The 27,506-nt window shown below is 37.1% G+C and overlaps 2 protein-coding genes across 4 annotated transcripts in view; one reads left to right on the top strand and one right to left on the bottom strand.

Moving 5' to 3' along the window:
- LOC116658005 (60S ribosomal protein L29-like) overlaps positions 1-27,506 on the bottom strand; it is an 801,314-nt gene that overhangs the window by 90,441 nt on the left and 683,367 nt on the right. The gene's annotated exons all lie outside the window — the stretch shown is intronic.
- Positions 1-27,506, top strand: part of TRPC4AP (transient receptor potential cation channel subfamily C member 4 associated protein) — a 62,004-nt gene that overhangs the window by 19,558 nt on the left and 14,940 nt on the right. For all 3 annotated transcript variants that reach the window (XM_032462160.1, XM_032462161.1, XM_032462162.1), the window contains exons 3-8: positions 1,098-1,214; positions 6,906-6,963; positions 8,381-8,436; positions 10,552-10,680; positions 13,966-14,173; positions 20,522-20,707. In XM_032462160.1, coding sequence (XP_032318051.1) covers positions 1,098-1,214; positions 6,906-6,963; positions 8,381-8,436; positions 10,552-10,680; positions 13,966-14,173; positions 20,522-20,707 — 754 coding nt within the window. The remainder of the gene's footprint in view (positions 1-1,097; positions 1,215-6,905; positions 6,964-8,380; positions 8,437-10,551; positions 10,681-13,965; positions 14,174-20,521; positions 20,708-27,506) is intronic.

Genomic DNA, 27,506 nt, shown 5'->3' with positions numbered 1-27,506 from the left:
GGCAAACCCAGATGTCTGCTGCATTCCCTTTTTAAAAAGCTAAGAAAACTGAGACTCAGCATAACCTACACAAAGCCATGTGGCTATTGTTTGATGAGCCCAGATTTGTCTTACTCTTGAAACTAGCTTCCACTGTACTATGTTACCAGCAGGAATTACATCCTAGTTTTATAAATGAGAGAAATGAAGACCAGAGGAAGTGGTTCAGTCACTTACTAATTATGTGATCATGCACAACTTTGTGATTTTTTCACCTGTAATGTTGGTAAAACTATACTCACTTCATTGAATTATTATAAGAATTAAATGGGCTGAAGTACAGAAGCCTGGTGCCTGGCCTCTCACAGGTTATCTGTAAGAGAGGGTTCTGCTTTTTCTTTATGTGTGGTCCCTGGACCAGCAGCAGCAGCATCACTTGGGACTAGTTATAAATGCACTTTCTCAGGCTCCACCCCAGACCTATTAAATCAAACTGCAGGTGAGGCCCAGCAGTCTAGGTATTAAGGAGCCCTTTAGATGATTCTGATGCTCAGCACAGTGTGAGAGTCATTGCTCTAGCCTGGTGTGTTCCATCTCCCTCAAAGTTCCTGAGGAGGGAGCATAGTGGGTAGGGTCTTGTGTTCGTCTTACTTTATCTCCTAGTCACCCAGAAGCATTCTGTTTCCTTCTGTAAGCACAGACTCTGGAGCCAGACTTCCTAGGTTTAAGTCCTGGTTCTGTCATATACCCTGTGTGACATTGACAACTTCTTTGTACCTTAGTTTCCTTATCTGTAAAATTGGGCTGATAAGTTACTGTTATCTCATAGGGTTGTGAGGATTAAAAGAACTAATACATGAAGTACTTAGAACCATGCTTAGTACATAATAAGCATTTAATAGGTTAGCTATTACTGCTCTTACTACAAATTTTATTCAATCAGCTTTTCTGTAAGATTATTATTTTTTTATGGTTCATTTGACTGTGGGGTGGGGGTGTTGCTGTTTTGGGGCTGTCATGAATTCAAATTGCAACTAAAATGCAAGCTGTTGTTTTGGTGTCTGGTTTGTGTTGGATACGAAAGCTAAATGTCCCTCTGTATACTTTTTTTAAACTAGGAAATTTCTCCTCTTCTCTCCATGGAGGCTATGGCATTTGTTACTGAAGAGAGGAAACTTACCCAAGAAACCACTTATCCAAATACTTATATTTTTGACTTGTTTGGAGGTGTTGATGTAAGTAGTTGTTTATTATTACTATCACAACTTAATGACTTAATTAAACCCTTGAAATGGGAGATAGGAAACATTTTAAAATTTATAGCAAACATTTCAGAATTTTAATCTTTAGAAGCTCAGTGGCGCTCACCTGTGTAGAAGCACCATAACTTTTACATTAGAAGAATTAGATTTATTTGAATTGATAATATATCCATCTTTTATTTAAGGCACAGAGTAAAAGGTATGTCTCCTATTTCCACATGTTCCCTCCTCAGAGGCAGCCGTGATTACAAGTTTCTTCTATCTCCTTTCAGAGATGTTCTGGGGTAATATGTGTGTGTGTAAATAGTTACCCCCCTTAGACTTTTTTTTTCCCCATGTAGTGATGGCATACTGTATATACAGGTACACAGCTCTGCATCTTGCTTTTTCCATGTAATTCTCTAGCTTGGAGATAGATTCATTTTAGTACATGTAAATCTGCCTCATTATTTTAAACAGCTATATAGTATTGCCTGGTGTTTTCTCTTTTGTTTGTTTTTGGAGGGGAGGTAATTAGGTTTATTTATTTATATTAACTTTTCTTTTTAACGGAGGTACTGGGGATTAAACCCAGGACCTTGTGCATGTTATGCATGCGCTCTCCCACTGAACTATACCCTCCCCCATGCCTGGTGTAATTATGTCATAATTTATTTACCCAGGCCCCAATTGATGGACATTTAGAGTTTTCTCACGCATTTCCTATAACAAACAGGGTTGCAGTAAAGGTTTTTGTACATGTGAGTACTAAACACCTTTGGGATCAAAGCATATGTACCTTTTATTGTTTATAAACTTGTCAGTTTACATACCTAAGAGATTTTATCAATTTACATCCCCAGTAACAAAGATAAGAGTGTCTGTTTATCCACACCATCACCAACACGGCATGTTTTTATGGACTTTGTATGACTTGCATGCAGTAAAGTACACCAGTAATTGCCAAAAAATAAGTTCACCTTTGTCGCTACCACCCAAATCACTGAATGGAACATTTCCAGCACACAGTAGCCTCCTTTACTGAACAGTATACTTTTAAGTATTTTAAATATTTACTAAGCAGATATGAGAGAAATTGTCTCTCTCCAGTTTTTTAAAGCAGTTTTATTGAGATATAGTTCACATACCATATAATTCACCCATTTAAAATGTACAAATCAGTGTTTTTTAGTGTATTCATAGATATGTGCAACTACCACCACAATTTTAGAACATTTTTACCACCCCAGAAAGAAACTACATTTATTTTAGCTATCACTCCCCTATTCCTCCAACTTCAACCCCATCATAGGCAACTATCAATCTCCTTTCTGTCTCTGTAGATATCCTTGTTCTCGACATTTCATATGAATGGAGTCATGTAATATGTGATCTTTTGTTACTGGCTTCTTTCACCTAGCTTAATGTTTTCAGAGTTCATCTACATTGTAGCATATCAGCACTTTATTCCTTTTAATGGGTGAATAATATTCCTTTGTATGGATATACCACATTTTGTATGTCTGTTTGTCAGTTGATAGACATTTGGGTTGATGGACATTTGGGTTGTTTCTGCCTTTCTGCTACCACAAATAATGCTGTTCTTAACATCTGTGTACAAGTTTCTGTATGGAAATATGTTTTCATTAATTTTGGGTATATACCTTAAAGTGGGATTGCTTGGTCATATGGTAACTCATATATTTAATTCTTTGATAATCTGTCAGACTGTTTTTTCCAAGGCAGTTGCACCATTTTACATGCCTACCAGCAGTGCATGAGGGTTCTAATTTTTCCACAAATTCCTTAACTCTTGTTATTTTCTGCATTATTGATTATAGCCATTCTACTGGGTGTGAAGTGTTAGCTCACTTGGGTTTGATTTGCATTTTCCCATTGGCTGTTGCTGTTGAGCATCATGTAATGTGCTTACAGGTCATTTGTATATCTGTCTTGGAGAAATGTCTGTTTCCTTTTCTCATTTTTTAATAGGGTTATCTTTTTATTATGAGTTGTAAGAGGTTTTTTTTTTAATATATTCTCTTCATAGTTTTAAAAATTTGCATGTTTTTGTGAGTGAAATTTAATATCTTTTCATGCATTTATAAGTAGTTTCTTTTCCGCCAATTGTCTGTTAGTGGCTTTTGCAGTTTTTTCTAATTGGTTATTAGGCCTTTCTCTTACTGATTTTCTGTCTTAGTTTGTTCAGGCTGCTATAATAAAATATCACAGATTGGGTAGTTTATAAATAACAGAAATGTATTTGTCATAGTTCTGAAGCCTGAGAAGTCCAAGTTCATGGCACTGGCAGATTTGGTGTTTGGTAAATGTCCTCTTCTGGGTTGCAGACTGCCAGCTTCTGTATGTGTCCTCACATGAGGAAAGGTGCTAAGGAATCTCTCTGGAGCCTCTTTCATAAGGGCATAATCCCATTCATGAGGGCCCTGCCCTCCCAACCTAATCACCCACAAAAGCCACACCTCCTAATGCCATCACATTGGGCATTAGGATTTAACATGTGAATTTTGGGAGGGCAAGCATTCAGATCATAGTAATTTGTAAGTACTCAGTTTTTAAAAGTCCTTTGTCACATGTGTTCTATTTTTTCCCCTATTTTGAAAATAGAATTTTGATGTTGTTTATGATACTTTTCAATATGGAAATATTTGCTTTTTAGGTTGTCAGATTGATCAATCTTTCGTTTTATGGCTTTAGAGTTTTTCTTGCTTTTTTCACTGTTGGATTTTAAACTGTGTTCATTCTAATATTTAAAGTTTTTATCATACATGTCTAAATTTTTACACCATTTGAAATCTGTTTTGATGTAATGATTGAGGGTCCTGGGATCCTACTTTTTTTCCCTCGGATCTCTGTCCTTGCCCCTGCCACTGGGAGCACGAAGGAGGCTTTCAGGGTGTTTTGGTTGTGTTGTATCTTGATCTGAGTAGTGACTGTGCAGGAATAATGTTCACCTTGTTAAACTGGAGCTGTACATTTACAACTTACACTCTTTGCTGTATCATGTTATAGTTCAACTTAAAAAATGTTTCCTTAAAGATACTGTTTTCCACAGAAACAAAGATTGAGTGTTGAACGTTTGCATCCATAGCATCAGTCATAGCCTGTGTTCCTTATTTGTTGCTCAGCAGTCCCTCTCCTAAGCAGTCCCAGTGGTCCTTTAGCATATACTTACTGGCCAGCTTAAGGGACCCTTCACTACTGAATTGTTCATCAAGGAATTTACTTAATAGAAACCAATGGGTTTATGGGAGGAAAAAGAATAATGTGAGTCTCTAGCCTGATGACTATTTGCAGTGAAAATGTGGCTTTCTGGTACAAGTGCCTGTCCCATCTTAGGACATTTTTGGATCAATGGCGCTTGATTTTGTGGAGTTTTTCTCTCCTACTTTGAGTTAGATAAGCTTCTCCAGGAATCTCAGTCTGTTCATAAATATGGCTTTTGCTTGGGTCTTTTTGCTTTTCACTGTTAGTTGGGTGCATTTCTTCTTGCTGAACTCTCTTGTCATCTTGCTCCTGAAAGTATTTTTCAGACAGAGCTCTTTGTTTCTTTCTCTGCCAATCACTGGTAAGGCTCCGCAATAATTCCCTCTTCCTGTGCTGCCCAAAGCTCAGCTGAATTAGAATAACTGGCTACACTGGTGGCTAGGCCACTCCTCGTCAACTTGACCAAATCCCTAACAAGACAGTGAAGAGTGTGTCCTAGAGTTTGTAAACTCAGATGCCTGTGAGGTCAGGTAGGTAACTTACTACAGTGAAGCAGACCCAGAGTAAGATGACCTGCATAAATTAAATGAAAACAGTGATTATGAAGGAGTGAAGAGTGCATGTCTACTTTATGGGGAAATGACTCTTCTATTCCCATTGACCTTTGTCCTGAGGGATGTAAGAAATCTAGATTCTTATGTGAAATCTCCCAGCTTTTCAGTAGATATGGACCAAATGAAATATGTCAGTGGGCCAGGTATGATCCTTATCTTGGCATTCAAAGATTTTTACTTTATTCACTGACATACTCCGTTATCCATTTTATTTTAAGTATAATACTCTATGCAGATAAGCATCTTACATCTTCTTGGATGACTCTGAAAAGTGGGGCATCTTGTTTGAAAAGCATTTGTGTAGTAGGCCTCAAAACCTTTAAAGATCATTACTCAGTTTGCCCTGTCGTTTCCATTTCTGTGAATCTCTCATGAAGACGTAAGTCAAAATGAGATAAAGCATTGTATACAAAGATGCTTAGTGTAGCATTATATATAATAGTTAAAAGTATCCATCAGGAGGAAGGTAATTTTTGTTTTCTATAAGGTCAATGGTGATATTGTTGATACTCTATTATTTTTTATTCTCTACTTAATTAGTTTCCATTTTAATCCTTGTTATTTCTTTTCTTCTGCTTGCTTTGAATTTGGCTTGCGCCTCTTTTTCCAATGAAGTTGAAGTGGAAGATTCTGTTATTGGTTTAAGATTGACCCACCTCCTTTTTTTAATATAAGCATTTACAACTATAAATTTCCCTCTAAATACTGCTTTAACTGTATCACAAGTTTCAGTATACTGATCCATCTCAAAGTATTCTAATTTCCCTTGTGAATTCTTCTTTGACTCATTGATTGTTGAGAATTTGATTTTTAATCATCTACTTTTATAAATTTCCCAAATTTCTCTCTGTTACCAATTTATAATTTCATTTCATGTGGTAAACGAGCATGCTTTGTATGATTTCAATCCTTTTAAATTTAATGAGGCTTACTTTATGGTCTAACATATGATTTATCCTAGAAAATATTCCATGTTTGCTTGAGTATAATGTGTATTCTGCCCTTGGTAGGCAGGGTGTTTTATAGCTGTCTATTGGAACTTGTTTTATAGTGGTCAAGTCTTCTTCTTTGGTGATGCCTGATTGTCTATCCTTTATTGAAAGTCAGATATCGAAGTGTCCAACTATTGGTTTTGAATTGTCTGTTTCCTTCCATTCTGTCAGCTTTTGCTTCAGTGTATTCTGAGGCTCTGCTGTTAGGTGCATATGTTTATAATTATTGTATCTTCCTGATGGATTGACCTTTTTATCATTATAAACTGTCCTTTGTTTCAACAGAATGGGTTTTCAATGCATATTTATTGTAAACCATTGAAGCAAAATTATGTGTTGTATTAGAGGTATGTAAAATGAAAAATGAATGGATATCCTCCTCAGTTCCCTGTAGAAATTAGTATTAACAGTATTGGTATATCTTTTGTGATTCTTTTTATAAACTTATATTTGTAAAAGAACACCAGTGTTCTTTAAGCAAAAGAGGAATCACAATGATGATGTTGTGTAGCTTTAAAAAAAGTTAAAGCTACATTGGATCCCAGAGATTAACTAATCTTACAGGCTTTAAAAAAAAATGAGAGCGCTGAGGCCATGGAGAAACATTGACTTGCCCGTGTTTACAGGGGAATAAGTAGCTGAGCTGCGACTAAAAGGCAGGTTTCCTGATTCTTGGTACAGTGCTCATTTCCCAGAACTTCACTGCCTTCTGCCTGTGTTGAGAATAAGGGGCTCTTATGGTGCCACAACGGATATTTGGGCCATGAGTTGTCATGGCAAAGATGGTTTTTTAAGTTGTACTTTCAATTAATTGTGAAAGCTTTATCCAACTTTTGTTTCTTTTTTTTTAATAGCTCCTTGTAGAAATTCTTATGAGGCCTACAATCTCTATTCGGGGACAGAAGCTGAAAAGTAAGTATATTTGTCAGCCACTGGTCCTCATTTCCCAACCTGCTGATACGATGGTAATTCATAGGAGTTTCTCTTCTTTCCCTCCCTAACTCTTAACATAAAGAGGATATGCCTTACATTCTGCTGCAGGATGCTCTCTCCACCCCTAACTAAGCAGCTGTCTTTATGTGTTTTATACTAGGTTGGAATACAGCTCTGGTGCTTTAAAAGAAATAGTGTGAAAAGCACTGGGCTGAAAGAATTACATCTTTGTAGTTTCTCCCACTAGGTTTATAAGTTCTATGAGGGCTGAGATTTTGTGTTTTTTATTTCCGTTGCCAAACACTGTATATTCTGTATCTGCTCTAGAGTACGTGCTGAATAAATATTTGATGAACGAGTTAATTCCATTTCCCTTTGAAAATGAAAGGTCTAGAAGTACTGAGATGTACTGATGTGGTGTTTCAGCCTGCTCTGAAGTAATGAAGTAAATAAACAACCCAAAAAGCTCCCATAGGTTGAAAGATAGTGATGAGGGATATAGGACATCTGCATTGTCTCCAGATTATATCAAGTGACCCTTCTGGTCAAGCTGGCTTGGCAGGGTTGCCCATTGGGATCTTGGAGGGAGGCCTAACATTTTAATGAGTTTGTGGCAGCATGGGAATGAATGGAAACAGTTTTTAAAAATAAAAGTAATACCAGACAAAACACTTTATACATGATTCATACTCAGTTTTATCATCTCCTAGTTTTTGGGTCACGAAAATTTAGTTTCCTTTTTGTTGCACTCTCCTGTTCCTGCTCACAGAGAAGTAACTAGTTCGTTATTGAAGTTAGCAGGTCAGGGATTAAAAGCCATTTTAGCCAATACAAATAACAACAACAACAACAACAAAACCCCAAAAACAAAATACTTTGAGTCTGTAGTAAAAATGATATCCTTGTTTGCTGCTAGTAGAACTTTTAATGGAAATTTATAACAAAAACAATCAAGGTGCTTATACTTTGAATTCTAGTAATTCTACTTTTGGAAATGTCTTCTAGGGAACCAATTCAGCACATGCATGAAAGGGCTACACATTATGTTATTTATTTTTAGTCTATTTAAATAGCAAAATAAAACAAAAACCCTGGATATATTCTAAGCAAACTACAAAGGGAACATGGCTTATTAAGTGTTAATACAACAGCTTGAAATTGTGAAGACCAGAGCATAGTAAGAAAATGGCTACTATTTCATACCAAAAGGCAGTACACAAATTGGTTTGTAGGTTCTGATGGGTGCCATGAAGCTCTTTGGTAAACAAGAAAAGGTATGCTAAAGAACAATCATCTTGGAGGGGATTATGAAGAACAGTTCTTACGTTAAAAAATTTGTCTGTTATACTATCTTTCCAATGAGAAAAATAACCAGTTATCTCCCTTTCACTTTTAGTAAGTGATGAAATGTCCAAGGACTGTTTGAGCATCCTGTATAATACCTGTGTCTGTGTAAGTACCCCACCACTGTGGCTTCATTTATCTCCCTACCACATCTGCAGTGCTTGAGAAAGGAAGATGTGAGTAAAGGTGGTAGACATGACAGTTACTTTCAAACATTGGGAATTAGAACTTGTTTTATGTGTACCTGAGAACCAGTACCAACAAGTGGAAATTATGGAATAGCAGAGTTTCATAGTAATTGTTAAGAGCCAGGGCTGCTTCAGCAGGTAGTGACTCCTTTAGCCCCGGAGGTGTCCAGTCAGAAACTGAGCAACTACTTGTTAAATGGATTCAAGCGTTGGAAGAGTGTCTGACCTTTAAGATTCCTTTCAACCCCATTATGCCTATTCCTTCATTTTTCTTGTTAGAAAACAAAGTAAGAACCAGAAGACCCACCCATGTATTGAGCAGGACACTCTACTATACTGATCACTGAATGAGAAAGAATGGTGAATAGAAGAAGCAGTTTGGTAGAAAGAGCCTAGCATTTGGTGCTAGAACTTGATTTAGGGTTCTGGTTCTTGACTTCATGCTTATTAATTCACCTTCCTGTGCTTTAGTTTCTTATCAGTAGAGTGCAGTTAATAATCAATCTAACATCATAGGGTTGTTGTGAGGATTAAAATGAGATGATGTGAAAGCACTTTGTAAAGCGTTACACAGATGCTGATTTTTATGAGACATAGTACCTGTCTTTTGAGAACTTACGTCGTAAACTATAAATAGTGGATCATACACAGCAGAATGAAACAAATGCTAGGTAGAAATGAAACCTGAAAGTGATGTTAACACAAAAAGGACATTTAATTCCACTTCATTTTTTGCCTCATTCAAAAATAAGATTTAAGGCATCTTATTAGGAGTTTGTAAAATCAACCAAGATCATTGATTTAGAAGCAGGTATCCAGGAACTGGGCTGAATATAAAATCATTTGTACTATGGGTGGGGTACAAATTTGGCTTTAAGCTTCTAGCAACCAATGCAAATAGAGAAATATGTTTCAACACTTACACAGTTGGACATCTGTAATAGTGCTATGCAATAGAACTATAATACAAAACACTTAGGTTACTTTAACTTTCCTTGTAGCCACATATTTTAGAAAGTAAGAAAAGAAGTAGGAAGAAATAAATTAATTTTAATAATGGGTTTTATTTTAATGGATTTTATTTAACACAATGTATCAATAACATTATTCCAATATGTGATTAATATAAGTAATTATTAATGAGATATTTACATTCTTTTTTGTATTACGCTTTCAAAATCCAGTGTGCTTTTTACTGTCAGAGCACCTCTAAGTTCAGACTAGCCATGTTTCAAGTGCTCAGTAGCCATGTGTAGCTAGTGGCATAGATAGGCACAGACAGACCCATAAGGTAAAAATTACTGGGGTTTTTCTTTTAGTGCACAATTATTCTTGTAACTAACGCCAGTAAGAAATTGTCCTTATGAAAAAAGATGATGTATGTACGATGTAATGACTCCATTATTGATAGTCAGTAGTCATAAGAGACAGTCTTATGAGGCTGTTAATAATGACACCTAATATTAATGGCATTCCAGAAAAATATAGTTCTGTTTAAAAAAAGAAATAAAAACATAAAAAATATAGAATAATATGATACAACTTTGTGCTGATCTGGCTTAAATCCAGATTAGGTGGAAACCTAGGGCTAGAGTTGCAAACACCAGTGCCTCCAAGGCTCAGACAGAAAACAAGAAATGTTTGAAGTTGACTGTCTTGGAGTGGGGATTTGTGCAAATTGTGACAGACGTGGAGTGAGCATGTCCTGCCTAAAGACTTGTAAATGCAAAATTTTAAAGTACTGCTGGCCAAATGAAACTTGGCCTAACTGGATGCTGGTTTGTAGCTGTTCATTTAGATTCTAGGTAGATATGGTTAAGAACTAGGATGGATATCATGAAAAAACTCCTCCCCAGAAAAATGCATTTGCACACAATATTTTGTATATAGTTTTAGGGATTTAGGGGCACAGCCAGCAATTCCTCGTGTAGTGTGGAACTGCTTTTCCAGTGTCTAGAAGGAATATTTTGCCCTTCATATTTTATTTTGTGGTTATAACCTATTCTGCCTTTTCTCTTCTTCTCCCTTATGATAGACGGAAGGGGTTACAAAGCGTTTGGCAGAAAAGAATGACTTTGTGATCTTCCTGTTTACACTGATGACGAGTAAGAAGACATTCTTACAAACCGCAACTCTCATTGAAGATATCTTGGGTGTTAAAAAGGTGAGCTATGTCCTGTAGCAGGTGGATGCCGGGTTGGAGGAGGGTGTCTCAGACAATTGGATTCACAAACCTGAATAATGTACAGAACTCTTTTAAAAAAGAAAAATTCTACCATACTCCTAGTGTTAAATTATTTTTTGGGTTATTTAAATATATTCACTAGGTTATACTCCTTATACTAATATGTCTTAGATGGCTATAAAACCTAAACAGATAAATAGAAATCAAACTAATTACGAAACTCAAAAGTTCAGATTAACTTTGTGAATTTCATGAGATAGCTAATGTTAATTTGCTGAGATCAAATTGCCCCTCATTAAATAGTATGATGTAGAATCTAATTTTTAGCATAGCTACCCCACTGTATGCTGGGTGATGACTCCATTCTCCTACTACTTTTCTATATTTGAACTGCTGTGAAACCTTCTTTCATTAGGATATGTTCCCCTTGGTGGTGATATTTGACTCTCACTACTACATTCACCTCTATTTTTTATCATTGGTCTTCAACATTTAAAGTTTAATTGGCACCAACATAGGAGATACAGATATGAGCACTGAAATCCTGACAGTTGGTCATAAGATGGACACTCAGATGATCCAGAATATGCTTTTAAAAAAAAAACAAAAAAACAGTAACACACTATGATTAAAATGAAGCCGCTAAATTAAAAACTTATCATCGAGAACTCACAGACCCCAAAAACCACATCCGTAGACATGTTAGAGAATCACTATAATAGATTTTTGGTGTAATGCGTGTTAGGGCCTGGCTTACTTCCCGCAGACCTTGCTCCATGCCTTTGTGTTCGTTGCAGGTTGGCAGATTTCTCTCACACTATCGAGGAGGTAGAAGCAGCCTCTTAGAGTTGCTGTTGCCAGGAAAGAGTACCCATGCTCATTGTGGTGACCCCAGCTTTCATTTCTGTCTTTCTGCTGCACTGTCCCCAGCCCTGCTTGTTATTGCCCAGGCAGGAGGTGCACAAGTGACCCATTGTCTGTAGGAACACATCAGAGATGTGTGCAGGTCCCAGACAGAGCCTTTGTGCCCTTTGATAAAAAGGCTTTGTTAGTTTCCCAATAGTTGTGTGCTCTATCCAGTGTGTGAGGGGGCTTCCAGGGCGGAAACTCCAGACTCCCTGGCACTCTCAGCATAGGACTCTAGGATTTCTCCTTCATAACTTCTCCTGCTTGTCCTTCTTGCCTTCTCATTCCTTCTCATTCTTTTCTGTGTTGCCAAAAGTAGTGATGAGTTTTGCTGAATGTTATGGGTACCTCGGTGCAGTTTGAAAGGGAGATAGACACTGTAAAGAAAGTGGGGACACATACCACAAACTGGGAAAACATGTTTGCAACCCATGCAGTTAACAAAAGATTGGTATTCAAAATTCATCACAAATTCTTGCAAATCAGCAAGGGAAAGACAAATGGCCCAGAAGAAAAATGGGGAAGGACAGGAGCATGCATTCCACAGAAGAGAAACAAATGGTCCATAAATGTAAGAGAAGATGCTTAACTTCGTTGATAACAGGGAAATGCAAATTAAGACCACAGTGAGAGAGCCAGCACAGGCAAATGTTGGTGAGAATGTGTATCACTGGAAACATTTCTGTGGTGCCATTACCTTTTTATAGCATCAGAATATATCTGTTTTGTTTTCTGATTGAACATGCACATACTCTGTGACCCAGCACCTAGGGAAGCAGTGCCCTGAGGGCAGAGGCATCAGTATTATGGCCTGGGTCACCTGTAACCTATGCCCAAGCATACTCGTGGGGAAACTGAATCCCAGAACAGTGATTCTTAAAAATGAAAGCACTAATTTCGGCTTCTCGAAATCATTCACTTGTTCAGTACACATTTACTGATAACCCTCGCTACCAGGTTCTATGTACTGAAGCTCTGGAGAGAAGGTAAGATACACCCCTCCCTCAACGCAGTGTCAGTTTATTTGGGAAATTAGGTACAGGAACAAATTATTACAAGATCATGTGACATGGGCAGTAATAGAAAAATACCCAATCCAGTGGAAGTTAAGTAAATTAGTGGGATGAAAGGTAGCAGATACTATCTAAAGAATATAAGGATGTTTCAGAAGGAGAGAATCTCATGTTATGTACATTTGCAGATATTAAGGAAGAAAAAAATGAGAATATAACAAAATGACAAAAGCATTTCATAAAATTCAATACTCATTCATGATAAAAGAATAGAAGGAAGATTTCTTTATATTGGATATTTGTTAAAATTTACAGCAAACGTCAATCTTAATGCTTAAACTTTGGAAATATTTCTAATAAGGAAAAAGGCAGGAATGCTGTTAGCATTAACTCTGGATAATTGGTTCCAAGTGCATGTACACAGAGAGACACCTATAGGAATGTTCATTGCAACATTGTTTAACAGTGAAAAAACTGTAGTCCACCTAAACATATGTAAAAAGGAGCATGATTAAATAAATCATGGATTAAAATAGTGAGAAATGAGTGAATTAGAGCTACTTATCAGTGTAGTTGAATCTCATTGTTGACTGTGAAAAGTAACATATAATGTATCGTTCATGCTGTGCATGCAGAACAAAACTATGTATTTTTGTTTTATTTTTTACTGAGGTATAGTTGATCTATATTAGTTTCAGGTATTCGATATAGTGATTCAAATTTTTATAGATTGTAGTCCATTTAAAGTTAGTATTGGCTATATTCTCTATGCTGTACAATATATCCTTGTAGCTTATTTGTTTTATACATGCTAGTTTGCGAACAATACCATGCATTTTTATGAAATGTTTGTAAGTGTAAAAATATGCATAGAAATAAGAAAAAATTCAAAATAGTAGTTACCTCTTGAGGAGAGAAATGAATGCAACTCAGTGGGGATGCACAGGAGTCGTCAGCTATATTTGAAATAAGTTTAATGTCTTAAAAGTATCTGTAGCAAGAATGGCAATTTCTGATTGATAAAACTTGAGTGGTAGGCATTTGTTTTTTTAAATAGGCAAAATAGGGCACATGAGCAAAGGTATAGAGTAAGAATAGAGGTGCTCAGCGGGTTTAATCCTCAAACCAATTCTGTGAGGTAAGTTAGTCCCATTTAACAGATGAGCAAAAAGAGACTTATGGAGGTTTCATGGCTTACCTAAGGTTGCACAGCTGCAAATTGCAGAGCTGGGATTTGAACCTAAGTGGTCTAGCTGCCAAGCCCCATTCTTAGCAGAATGCAAAAGAGGGGCATATCCAATCTCAGATAAACTTAGCATGAGGATTTGCTTCTTGTCTTTTGTAGGAAATGATCCGACTAGATGAAGTCCCCAATCTGAGTTCTTTAGTATCCAATTTTGATCAGCAGCAGCTTGCTAATTTCTGCCGGATCCTGGCTGTCACCATTTCAGAGATGGATACAGGGAATGATGACAAGCACACACTTCTTGCCAAAAATGCTCAGCAGAAGAAGAGCTTGAGCTTGGGGCCTTCTGCAGCTGAAATTAACCAAGGTAAAGTCTCTAAGTTGTCAGAATTTTGACATTGTAGCTCTGAGATCACTCCTAAATCATCTAGCTCTTTCAGTATTTCTGGAGATTTAACCCATGTGAGGACTCCTAGAGTATGTAAGATTTATGTGTGTATATATCTATTCATTATTTTGGGGGGCCAAGTCTATAGCCATCAGATTTTTGAATAGATCCGGAACCTCAAAAAAGTTAAGAACCATTGTTTATCAGAGTTAAAAATACATATACCTTTTGCTCCACTATGCCTCTTCTGGGCCTTTAGCATGTATATATATGAATTTCTTGGTTTCCTAGTGCATGTAAAGTTATGTTTACACTATACTGTAGTCTATTAAGTGTGCAATAGCATTATGTCTAAAAAAATAATATACGTAACTTAATTAAAAAATACTTTATAGCTAAAAATGCAACCATTATCTGAGCCTTTAGTGAGTCATAATCTCTGCTGGTGGAAGATCTTGCCTCAGTATTGATGGCTGCTGACTGATTAGGGTGGTGGTTGCTGAAGCTTGGGGTGACTGTGGCAATTTCTTAAAATAAGACAGCAATAAAGTTTGCCACATTGATTGACGCTTCCTTTCATGAATGATTTCTCTGTAGCAGGCAATGCTGTTTGATAGCATTTTACCCACCATAGAACTCCTTTCAAAATGGGAATCAGTCTCTTCAAACCATGCTTTATCAGCTAAGTTTATTTAATACTCTGAATCATTTGTTGTCACTTCAGCAGTCTTCATAGCATCTTCACCAGGAGTAGATTCCATCTCAAGAAACCACTTTCTTTGCTCATCAATAAGAAACAATTCTTCATCAGTTTTATCATGAGATTGCAGCAGTTCAGTCCCATCTTCAGGCTCCACTTCTAATTCTAGTTCTCTTGCTGTTTCTACCACATCTGCAGTTATTTCCTCCATTTGAAGTCTTGAACCTCACAGAGTCATCCATGGGGGTTGGATTCAACTTCTTTCAAATTCTTGTTGATGTCGATATTTTGACCTCTTCTGTTGAATCATGAATGTTCTTAATGGTGTGTGAAATGGTGAATCCTTACCAGAAGTTCTTGGTAGGGTTTTCCCGCCCTCCTCCTTTCTTGTGACTTTGTGGTTGGTTCTCATTTTATTCAGTCATAAAATATACATTCTTAAAAATCTATGAATTTTATTATAACTAAATTATATGTCAAAGCTGATTTAAACATACACATATGCTGACAAAAGCTAACATTTGTTAAGCTCGTCTTTGTGGCAGACATTGAGCTAGCTTTTCCTAGAAGTGATTTTGTTTAATCCTCTAAGCAGCCCTGTGAACTAGAGATTACCATCTCCATTGCACAGTTTAGGAAACTGAGGGTCATACAGGTTCAGTATTGGATACCTGTGTGTGCCCAGGCACTAACTTTCATCTTTTAGTTTTCCATTTAGGGAATTTCTTCTGGCAAGCTATTTTTATCCTGTTAGTATCGATTACCTTCATGTGTCTGTTTGTAAACTGACAAGTAAAACTGGCATTGCCCATCATCCCTGGGGAATGAGATACTGTAGTGAGTTGGGTTTTTAATTAACTGAGAGTTACCTCCAAACCCAGTTTTCTTGGATTTGGAGGATTTAAAAAAGAAAGTCTATAAAATTCCAAAGTTTACTTTCATATCTGCGTGGCTAACCCGTGAGATTATCTACATGTGATGTCTGCTTATAGCTTTTGGAATAAAGCTTTATTAAATGTTGTATTTTAGCACATGAAGCAATACAGAGTTGTACTAGTCCTTCCTAACTCTCTGACCATAATTCCTGTCTCCCTGCCCTCTACCTCCAGCCCACCCCTACCTAATACATTTTTCTCCAGTCAAATGCCCTAGAAAGTCCAAGGTAAATATAATTAAATTACAAGTAGATGAGAAAGATCTTAGTCCTCAGTGTTGTCATTCTTTAATTGAACTCCAGTATTGACTGTTTTAAAATAGGTATGTGTAGTAGTCAGCTTAAACAACAGAAATTAATTTTCTCACAGTTTTGGAGGCTAAAGGTCCAAGATCAAAGTGCCATCTGCTTTGGGTTTTGGTGAGGCTTCTTCCTGTCTAGCAGATGGCCACCTTCTCACTGTCCTCATGTGGCCTTTCCTCTGTACATGCACAAAGAGAGCTCTGTGGTGTCTGTTCCTCTTATATAAGGACACCGTTCCTATCAGATTAGGGCCCCACTCTTAAAACTTCATTTAATTACTTCCCTAAGGGCTGTGTCTCCAGATAGAATCATATTGTAGATTAGGGCTTGAACCAAGGGCTTTGATATGAATTTGGAGTGGACACAACAATTCAGTCCATTATAGTATGGAAAGCTGAAGTGTGTGAGATGTTGCCAAATTGTTTTTGTTTTGTTTTTAACAAACTGTGGCTGTGAACTAGTTTTCTTGCCCAGCACAATGATTTATGCTGTCTTCCTGGATCTTAGATAATAAAAGTGTTAGAGCCCTTAATAGGCTTCTCAGAAGCTGCCAGTTATCTCTTCTGTCGATTCAGATGGGAACAAATGCATCCATTTGTGGAGAAAAAAATCATTCAGAATTTTAGTCAGAGATGTTGATAAAGGCACAAGGCAGGTAATTGTCAATTTACAGGTGACACCAGGCTGAGAGGGGCTGAGTTATGCAGTATAGGAGCTAGGATGGAATTCAGAATTATCCCAGAGAGCTGGAGAGCAGGGCCTAAACTGCAAAAGGAAAACTTATAGGAGTATTTGGTAAATACTAATGTTTTAACAAATAAGAAGAGAGAAAAGGCCTGCTTTTGGAGAAATTACTGAAAGTTTGGGTGTTTTGGTGATCAGCCAGTTTGACAAGAACCAGCATTGTGTGGTAGCTGTGGATACAGCTTTGAGAAGTACCAAGGCTAACCCATGCTGGGGTCCAGTCACCTGAGACTGTTTGTAAGTTGGTGAGTGTAATTGAGCCGGTGATATTTTCCTGGGGTGACAATCTATAACTTTCATCCACATTTCAAGAGATGAGTGACTCACAAAAGCTCAGGAATCTCTGGGGTGGAAGTCGGTCTCAGAACCCCAAGTGCTTGGCAGGTCACATCTGAAGAGCCATGTTAAGTGTTCAGGCTGTGAAGACTAGGTCTTGGGATCTGCCTTGTGAGGAACAGTTAGAGAAAATGGAGCCATTTACCTGGAGAAAGGAGATACGAGTAAAAAAAAATCCAGGTTTTTGAGAACTTTTACATTGAATCCAAACTCTTCATTTATTTTATTTATTATTTGGAAAGAATACATACCTAAAGTCTTTTAAAAACTCAAACTACAAGAGGAACAGCAAGTCTACAGTAGAAAATTTGTTCCCCTCCCAGTGGTAAGCTGTTACCACCTCTCATCTGTCCCTCCAGAGATACCCTGTGCCTGCCCAGTCACATGGTGGAGGAGGGAAGAAGAGAGACAGGCACCTTTCTGTTTGTACAGATGGTGATGTGAAATAAACACCATTCTGCCTCTGTTTTCACTTGACTTTATCTTGCAAAGCATTCCATTCCATACATACAGAACTACCTGCTTCCTTTTTACAACTGTATAGTGTTCCAGTATATGGGTGTACCATAATTTATTTAGCTGGTCACCTGTTGATGGATATTGGCTCACTTCAACTCTTTGTCCCTACAAATAATAGCCTTATGTATAGAGTTTGATGTGTTGGATATTTGTCATATAAACTTTGATAGATGTTGGTAGATTTACCTTCCATAGAAGTTACTAGCTCATCTTCCCACCCTGCATACCCGTCCCAGTATAAGACCTTTTTAAACTTACTGGTATTTGTCAAACTTGATAAGTAAAAAATGGTATTAAGAAAAAAAGCCATCTCAGTGTATTTTTTTTAATTGAGGTGAAAGTCACATAAAAAGTTGACAATTTATTTCTGTGACATTTAGTACATTTACAGTTTGTACAACCACCACCTCCATCTAATTCCAACACATTTTCATCACCCCAAAAGGAAACTCTATACACATTTAGCAGTTATTCCCCATTCCCCCAAACTCCTAGCAACCACCTGCTTTCTGTCTGTGGATTTACCTGTTCTAGATAATTCATACAAATGGAATAAAAAAATATGTGACCTTCTGTATCATACCTCTTTCACTTAGCATGATGTTTTTGAGGTTCATTGATGCTGTAGCATGTCCATATTTCATTTCTTTTTATGGCTGAATAATACTCATTATGTATAGTATATTCTACAATTTTTGTATCCATTCATCTCTTGATGGAAATTTAGGTCGTTTCCACCTTTTGACTATTGTGAATAGTACTGCTCTGAACATATGTGTACTCATGTATTTGTTCAAGCACCTGTTTTCACTTCCTTTGTGGGTATACTTGGGATGAAATTGCTAGGTCATGTGGTAATTCTGTGTTTAACTTTTTGAGGCGAAGTTAATTTCAATATAGTTTTAATTCACTTTTAAAAAATGAGATCATAATTATTTTATAGTCACCCACTAATTTATAGAGGATGAAAGAGAGCTAAGATTATTTGCCGAGCTCAGTGCTAGGAATAAATGTATTTATATGACTTCATATAATCCTCCTAACTAATTACCTTGTTTTATTTTATTTTTAAAGAATTTTCTTTAATGTTGTATTCTTTTGAATTTTGCTTAAAAATTTTTCTTTATGGGAAACCTCATACATATATAAAAATAGAGACATGTATATGACATACATACATGTTATACATGTAACAGTATAGTGATCCCATTTACCCATTACCTAGCTTCAACGATTGTCAGCTGATGGCCTGTCTTTATCTCTACTCCTATTTGCTCCTCCCTTCCTCAGCTTGGATTATTTTGAAGCAAATCCCAGACATTATAAGATTTCACCTGTGTATATTTCAGTGTGTCTACAAGATAATGACTCTTTTGAAACATAACTCCAATGACATATTATACCCTCCCAAATAATAGTAATGTCTTGATGTTATGAAATATATAGTTGTTAATTTTTGATTAGATAAGACATTTGCATGGTTCAAAAAAATCTACACATTCAAAAAATGTATTCACTGGAAAGTTTCTCTCCCACTCTGTTCTCAGTGACCTTATTCTCTTTACCTTTGGCAACTATTGCTGTTTTCTGCCCTTCCAAGGAGATTTAATACATACACAAGCAAGTGTGTACACACATTAACTTTATTTTAAAGAAGGTTAAATTTTGGAGCCAAGATTTGAACCTGGAGTCCTTGCCTTCAAAATTTGTTATGTTCTTTATGCTGACCAGAACTTACATCATACTTGTCAGAGTAAGTAAAATGGGACTGGTGGAGATAGGAGTTGGGTAACTACTCAGTTTCTTTCTTTACCCTAAAAAAAAGACTTATCTTTTTTCTTCCTGCTAGTACATGTTTGTTATAGGAAAATCAAAGTATAGTTAAGTAGTTTTAAAAGAAGCATTTATATCCTTTCCTACTCAGGAATAGCCACAGTAAATACCTTGGTACATATCCTTCCATTCTTTGTGTATTATGTGCACATTTTAAAGAAGCAAACCTTAAAAATTTTAAAGAGAAAGGGCTTATGCCAATACTGTTTAATAATTTACTTCTTTCTCTAGTAAGTAAAGTTAAACATCTTTTTGGAGTCACTGTGTAAAGATGTATGTACACGTTGTTCTTAGCGGCTGTGTGTTGTATCCCATTGTATGGATGTATCATATTTAATCCATATGCTATTAATGAACATAGTTATCTCTACCTTTTTGCTGTTATAGAAATCATACCACTGAACCTCTCTATATGGATATCTCTGTATACATAATTGGTTATTTCTTTATGGTGAATTCCCAGAAATGGACCTGCTGGCTCAAAGACACACAGATAGAAGGCATAATCATTATTCCAATTTGTATTCTGACCAGTAGATGTAAGAGAATCTGTTTCCCTGCACCTGCTAAAATTGAACTTGTTTCTAGAACTTTATTACTATTTTACCTTGGCTTGGCATTTCATTTTAAAGGGAAGCTCGGGCAGGGAGGGTATATAGCTCAGTGGTAGAGTGCATGCTTAACAAGCACAAGGTCTTGGGTTCAATCCCCAGTACCTTCATTTAAAAAATAAACAAACCTAATTGCCTCCTCTCCCCAAAAATAAAATAAAATAAAATAAAACATTAAAAAAAACAGCAAAAAATTTTTTTAAATAAATAAAGGGAAGCTCTGTCACTGTTAAATTAATCATCACTTTTCTCATGCTGGTTTGGAGCAGATCAGGAGCTTGTTTTTATTCAGGGCTTTAGAGCTGGTCTCTGTTTTGAACTTTCCCCATTGATTCTCTCCTTGGCAGCGGCCCTTCTCAGCATCCCTGGCTTTGTCGAGCGGCTTTGCAAGCTGGCAACTCGCAAGGTGTCAGAGTCAACGGGTACAGCCAGCTTCCTTCAGGAGTTGGAGGAGTGGTACACATGGCTAGACAACGCTTTGGTGCTGGATGCTCTGATGCGAGTGGCTAATGAGGAATCCGAGCACAATCAAGGTACTCGGGGCAGGTCTCCTGAAGTGGGGAGCATTCTTATGGGTTCCTAGAGCCATCCTGGGCCCCTTTCCCAGGAGAATAAGTTGAAATTTGCTCAGAGTAGAGTTTTCCTCCGGGCAGTCCTAGATCACGATTGTTAAGACTTGATAGATAACAACAGAACCTCTCCCTCAAAGTAGATCTGATTGCAGGGAGAAGGGCTGTGTTGCAGAACCAAGAGACTGACAGGAACCAGTAACTAGAGCATTCTTAGGAACCCAGAGAGTTATTTTTCTGTCTTTTCCTCTTTCTACACATTTCTTGAGTCTTCTCTTTTCTCTGTTCTGATGAGCAGGCTGCCTAGTAAATGTGCAAATGCCTAGTCTCAGCTCCAGCTTCCTGGTGAACTACTCTGGCCCATTTTGGGTCAGGTACTCAGCCCAAAGCATTTGACTCTGGGGTCAAATTGTATGAATCCAGGAATTCCCACCATAATCATGCAGGGAGGAGTTTCATTCCTGGGATGGCAGCGTGTGGAGCTCTGTGGACCTGCTTGTCAGTGAAACTAAATAAACCCTATACACAACAATAACCACCATCCATGTAAACTCTGTGGAAGTTGTTTTAAGAGCACAGAGCAAATGAATAACCGTTTTTCCCAGAAAATCTAAATTTCAATAAGAACACTGAACGTCTATGACACTAGAACTTCTGCTTGATGAAAGTTCCACTCTGGGCAGGTGTGGCCAAAAAGGGCTCCCTCAGCTCCCAGATGAGGAATACAGTATTTCACTGGTGGGAGGGACAGGCCGCCAGCTTTTCTCATCCCCTCCAGCTCTGTGTGAAAGAGGCTAAATTCTTGATGAATAAAGCCAAAAAGGCAGGGACACCTTTCTTTTCTTATTTCCTCAACTTTCTTGAGATACAATCAAAATAAAATATTGTATAAGTTTAAAGTGTACAGCATGTCAATTTGTTAGATTTGTATATTGTAAAATGATTACCACTGTAGCATACATTAGCTCATACCTCCATCCCATCACATAATTACCATCCCCTCTTTTTGTGGTGCGAATATTTAAAGTATACTCTTTTAACAAGTATATGACACACTATTATTAGCTATAATCACCATGCTGCACATTGGATACCCAGAACTAGTTAATCTTACGACTGGAATTTTAAACCCTTTGACCAGTATCTTTCCATATCCCCCACCCCTAACGACTAGTAACTACCACTGTGTTTCTCTGAGTTCAGCTTTTTTAGATTCTACATATAAGTGATATCACACAGTATTTGTATTTCTCTGACTTATTTCACTTAGCATAATGCCAGAGACTCCTTCCCTCCACCCACCTCTGTGCTGCACTCATAGCACAGAAGCTCTACCCTGGCCCAGCAGGCCAGCAATTCTATGGCCCACATCACCCTTGCCCCAGCTCACTTGTAGGACGGAGGCTCCACCACATAGGGATAGGCAAGCTGAGAAGACTGTAGAGGCTACCATTCCTGGTCAGAGTAGTGGTACTGAGATTTTGCCAGGAGGAGAGGTAATAGGTAAGAACAGAATGTGGAGAAGTTTGAGCCCAAGGTCATTCTCAGAAATAATGTAGATTTTGGTGGTAAGAAAATAAAAGGAGCTCTTTTTAATTGAGAACAAAAAGCCAAACCTTATGCAGTCTAGTTCACCAGGGAGAACCATGGAAAGAGGTGGCTAAGAAGAGCTCAAAGCAGAGGTTGAAACAAACCTCAGTCTCAAAAACTACCCCTGCCTGAATTTAATTGAATCAGACTTTGGAGCAGTTTGTGCCTCAAGGCATTGTCAAAAACAGTAGAGCATTCAGCCAGCAATTTGTGGAGCCTGACAGCTGGGTTTCATACTAGGTGAGGCAGAAAGCTTAAACAGAGATGAGAGAAAACTGGATAAAGAGCCCTTCTAAAACCCTGTCATCCACAGACAAATACCCAAGGCTGCACTCTCTGGGGTGCAACACCAAAGGCCTCATCAGCCCTCAAAGAAGTGGACTGAAATAGACTAGCCAGGTCACTAAACAAATAAGAAAACAACAACAAGCCCTGAAAGGAGGAAGGGGATCCGCATCAAGAGTTGCTACAGTATTAACTCAAAATGTCCAGTTTTTAACAAAAACTGAGACATGCAAAGAAACAGAAAAGTATGACTCGTACATAGGAGAAGGCAGGCATCAGAAATTGCGTGAGAGTGCCCAGATTATCAGCGTTAACAAAAACTTCAAAGCAACCATTACAAGAATGGTGATAGGACCAAAGGAAACTATGCTTAAGGAAGTGAAGGAAGCTGTGATGACAGTGTGTCATCAAATAGAGAATGTTAGTAAAGAGACAGGAGATAAGAGATGGAAAAAGCCAAATGGAAGTTCCAGAGATGAAAAATGTAGTAATTGGAATGAAAAATTGACTGAGGGAGAGAAAGGAACTGAAAAAACATTCAAAGAAATAATAACTGAAAACTTCTGGAATTTGATGAAAAGCATTAATGTACATAGCCAAGGTGGTCAAAGAACTGCAAGTAGAATAAACTCAGAGATTTACACCCCAACCCATCATAATAAAAATGCTGAAAGAGAAAGTCTTGCAAGTAGCAAAAGAAAAATGACTCATCATGTTCAAGAGTACTCCAATAAGATTAACAGCTGACTTCTCAACAGAAATAATAGAGGCCAGAGGGGAGTCGGATGACCTATTCAAAGTACTGGGGAAAAACTCAACCAAGAATTATATCCAATAATACCTTTCAAAAGTGAAGATAAGAGGGCAGAGAAATAGCTCTGGTAGTGGTAGTGGTAGAACACATGCATAGCATGCATGAGGTCATGGGTTCAATCCCCGGTACCTCCATTAACACGTTGATCACCCACTGTGGATCAGGTGCCCTGAGGAAACACACTGTCACTCAGATTTGGGTGCTGTGGCGATCAGTGTGTTAAAAAAAAAAGGGGGGGGGGGAGAAATAGCTTCCTAGGTAAACAAGAACTTAAGAGAATTTGCTACTAACAAACCTGCCTTATGAGAAACACCAAAGGAAATTCTTCAGGCTGAAAGCAAGTGACCTCAGCCTATGATTCAAATTCACATACACACACACAAAACAGAGCATCAGTGAGTCATTATATAACTATAAAAGACAATGTAAGTACATATTTCTTTCCCTTTTCGTAGCTAATTTCAAAAGCATTTGTATAAGAAAAAGCAGTTGTATAAAACTATGTGTTTATAAATATATTGTTGGACCTATAACTTACAGGAATTAATATATTTGACAGTAACAGCATAAAGTAGGTGAGGCCAAAGTTTATATTGGAGTAAGGAAATTATACAAGGTGGTAACTTGAATTGATGGGAAATGATGAAGAGAACCAAAATAAGAGGGTGAGTATAACAAACTCTAAATATTTACTTGTTCTCCTTTCTTTACTCAGTTTTGTTAATGGACATAAAATTGTATGAAGTAATGACTGTAACAATGTACTGTGTAACAATGTATATAGTGTATTATACAATATATTGTATTGTTGGGTTTTTAGCATATGTAGTTGTAGTATACATAGTAAAAATAGCACGGGAAGAGGGAACTATATAGGAGCTCCAGAATTAAGTTAGTTTAAGTCTGAAAAAGTCTGTCAAGTTAAGATGTATATGACAAGCAAGCCCTGTAGCAGCTACTAAAAAAGTAACTTTAAAAATATATGTACACCAGAAATTGATACATTATAATTGACTATATTTCAATTAAAAAAATACATATATATATATATATAATGAGAAAGTCATGAAAGGAATTAGTGTTATACTAGAAAATACTTACTTAATGCAAAAGAAGCCTTTAAAGGAGAACTAGAGGAATTAAAAAAAATATGAGATACATAGAAGACAAAAAGTAAAAGGCAGAAGTAAATCCAACTTTGTCATCAATAGCATTAAATGTGAATGGATTAAACAATTCATTCCAAAAAGAAATTGTCACATTGGATTTTTTTTTAAAGGATCCAATTATATGCAGCCTTCAGGAGACATGCTTTCTTATTCAAAGATAAAAATTGGTTGAAAGTAAATGATAGAAGATGTGTCATACCAAGGACAATCATAAGAAAACTGGAGTGGCTGTACTAAAAGAGACTTTAAAGGAAAAAATGTTACTAGATTTTTAAAAGTACATTTTATAATAATATGAAAAAAGGGTGAATCTGTCAAGAAATTACAACAGTTATAAACACATATGTATCTAACAGGACAGCCAGAAATAAATAAATGAAGAAAAACCTAACAGATTTGAAGAGAGAAATAGACATTCACCAATAATAGTTGGAGACTGAAATACCCCACTTTTCAAGAATGCACAGAACTATATAGAAGGTCAACAAGGAAGTAGAAGACTTGAGCAACACTATAAACTAACTAGACTAAACGGATATATATAGTACATTCCACCCAACAACTGTAGAGTACACATTTTTTTCAAGTACACATGGAATGTTCTCCAGGATAGACGATATGCTAGGTCATAAAAAAAAGCCCAAGAAAATTAAAAGGATTGAAATTGTACAGAGTATGTACTTTAATCACAAGGTAGTCATAGTAGAAATTGATAACAAAAAGAAGTTTGGGAAATTCACAAATATTGGAAATTAAACAATATATTTCTAAATAACTAATGATTCAAAGATAAAATCACAAAGGAAATTAGAAGATACTTTGAGATGAATGAAAATGAAGACACTACATGCTGAACTTAGAGAATGTAGCTAAAGATGCTTAGAGAGACATTTATCACTGCAAATGCATACATTAAAAAAGATTTCAAGAAATACCCTAACTTTCCACCTTAAATCATCAAAAAAAGAAGAGGAACTGTATTCCCAGAGCAAACAGATGAAAAGAGATAGTAGGATTGGAGTAGAAATTAATGAAAGAGAGAATAGAAAAACAATAAAGTCCACAAAACCAAGAGTTGGTTCTTTGGAAAGATCAACAAAATTGGCAAACCTTTAGCTACGCTGACCAAACAAAAAAGGAGACAAGATTCAGATTATTAAAATCAGGTATGAAAGAAGGATATTACACCCAACCTTACAAAGATTAAAAAGGACTCCAAGGGAACACTATAAACAACTGTATGCCAATAAATTAGGTGACCTAGATGATATGGACAAATTATAAGAAAGACAAAAGCTCCTGCAACTGACTCAAGAAGAAATAGAAAATCTGAACAGACCTATAACAGGAGATTGAATAAGTAATGAAAAACTACCCCCAAAAACAAGCCCTGGCCCAAATGGCTTCACTGGTTAATTCTACCCACCATTTAAAGAAGTAGTAACACCAGTATATCACTTTTCTGTATAATAGTAGAGGAAAGAACGCTTCGTAACTCATTCTGTGAAGCCATATTATCCTGATATGAAAACCAAAGAAAGACATCGCAAGGAAGTTACAAACTAATACCTCTTATGAGAACAGATGCAAAACTCCTGAACAGAATACTAGCAAACCAAATACAGCAACATACAAGAAGGATTATATACCTAATCAAGTGTATATACATGACAAAGTAGGATTTATGCAAGGTTGGCTCAATATATGAACATAAGTTTAATATATTATATCAATAGAAGAAAGGACAAAAGCTACATGATTATTTCAATAGATGCAGAAAAAGCATTTGACAAAACCTGATCTTCATGATAACACATTCCTTTATGATGAAACATTCAAACCTAGAAATAGAAGGGAATTCTTCAACCTGTTAAAGGTCATCTACAAAATGCCACAGCTAACATTATGCTTAATGGCCAAAGACTGAAAGCTTTTTCCTCTCTAAGATCAGGAACAAGAGAGGGATGTCTGCTCTTACCACTTCTATTCAACATTGTACTAGAGGTTCTAGTTGGGTAGTTAGTCAAAAAAAAAGGAAAAACAGGCACCCAGAGTTGGCAGTGTTGGGCGGAAGAGTCCAGGCTGCCTGTGTCTCTCCCGTCACCACAGATGTTTATTACTGCAGAGCACGTACGTGCCGTGTGCTGCACCTCCTCCGTCCACGCACAGCCCCTTCCGCAGTGGCCAGGCCCCTGAGCTGGCTGCTCAGGACGCTGAGGCTCTGGAGGCTGCATGGCGCGTGCAGACAAGGCAGGGTTCCACGTGATAGCTCTTCAGATTCTCTTTACGAATCAGTTGACTCCCACTGTTCTGGGAGCTAGGCCAAGGAGTCCCAACGCGTAAATTGAGTAATTATGGTTTTTCTCCCAGCATGCAGGGAAATATATGTGAATAGGTAGAATTTTCTTAATTAGATTTTCTCCAGTAAATTTTTCTTAGTTTTTTGCCCACTGCCACTTTAGTTGCTTTTAAAACTTGCAGATTAAAAGGAAGAAAACAAATAGCAAGCAAGCATTAGCAGAACTCAGAGTTAGTTTTTCATTTCCGTTTAACATATGTTGTGGACATGTGCCTGACACTTTTTATGCACTTTCAACATATTAAATCATTTAATCTTTGTAACATTGGTGAGAGATGGGCACTGTTGCCATTATCCATGTTTTACTGATGAGAATGAATACTGGAGCACAGAGACATCAAAAAATTTATCCAGAGCCACCCAGCTAGTGAATGGGAGAACTGGGCTTCAGATCCAGCAGTCTGGCTCCAGAGAGTGCGCGTAACCACTGGGCTGTGCTGCCTCTCAGTCATACTTCTTTCAGCGGCTGGTCGTCTTCCAGCGTTGTGATTTTATACTAGTGACATAACATGGCTGGAAAAGATAGTTCATGTCTGTAGGGTGCAG

Source organism: Camelus ferus, chromosome 19 (genome assembly GCF_009834535.1).
Source record: "Camelus ferus isolate YT-003-E chromosome 19, BCGSAC_Cfer_1.0, whole genome shotgun sequence".
NCBI classification, from domain to species: Eukaryota; Metazoa; Chordata; class Mammalia; order Artiodactyla; family Camelidae; genus Camelus; species Camelus ferus.
Note: the sequence above shows the minus strand (reverse complement) of the source record. Positions and strands in the feature narration are given on the sequence as shown.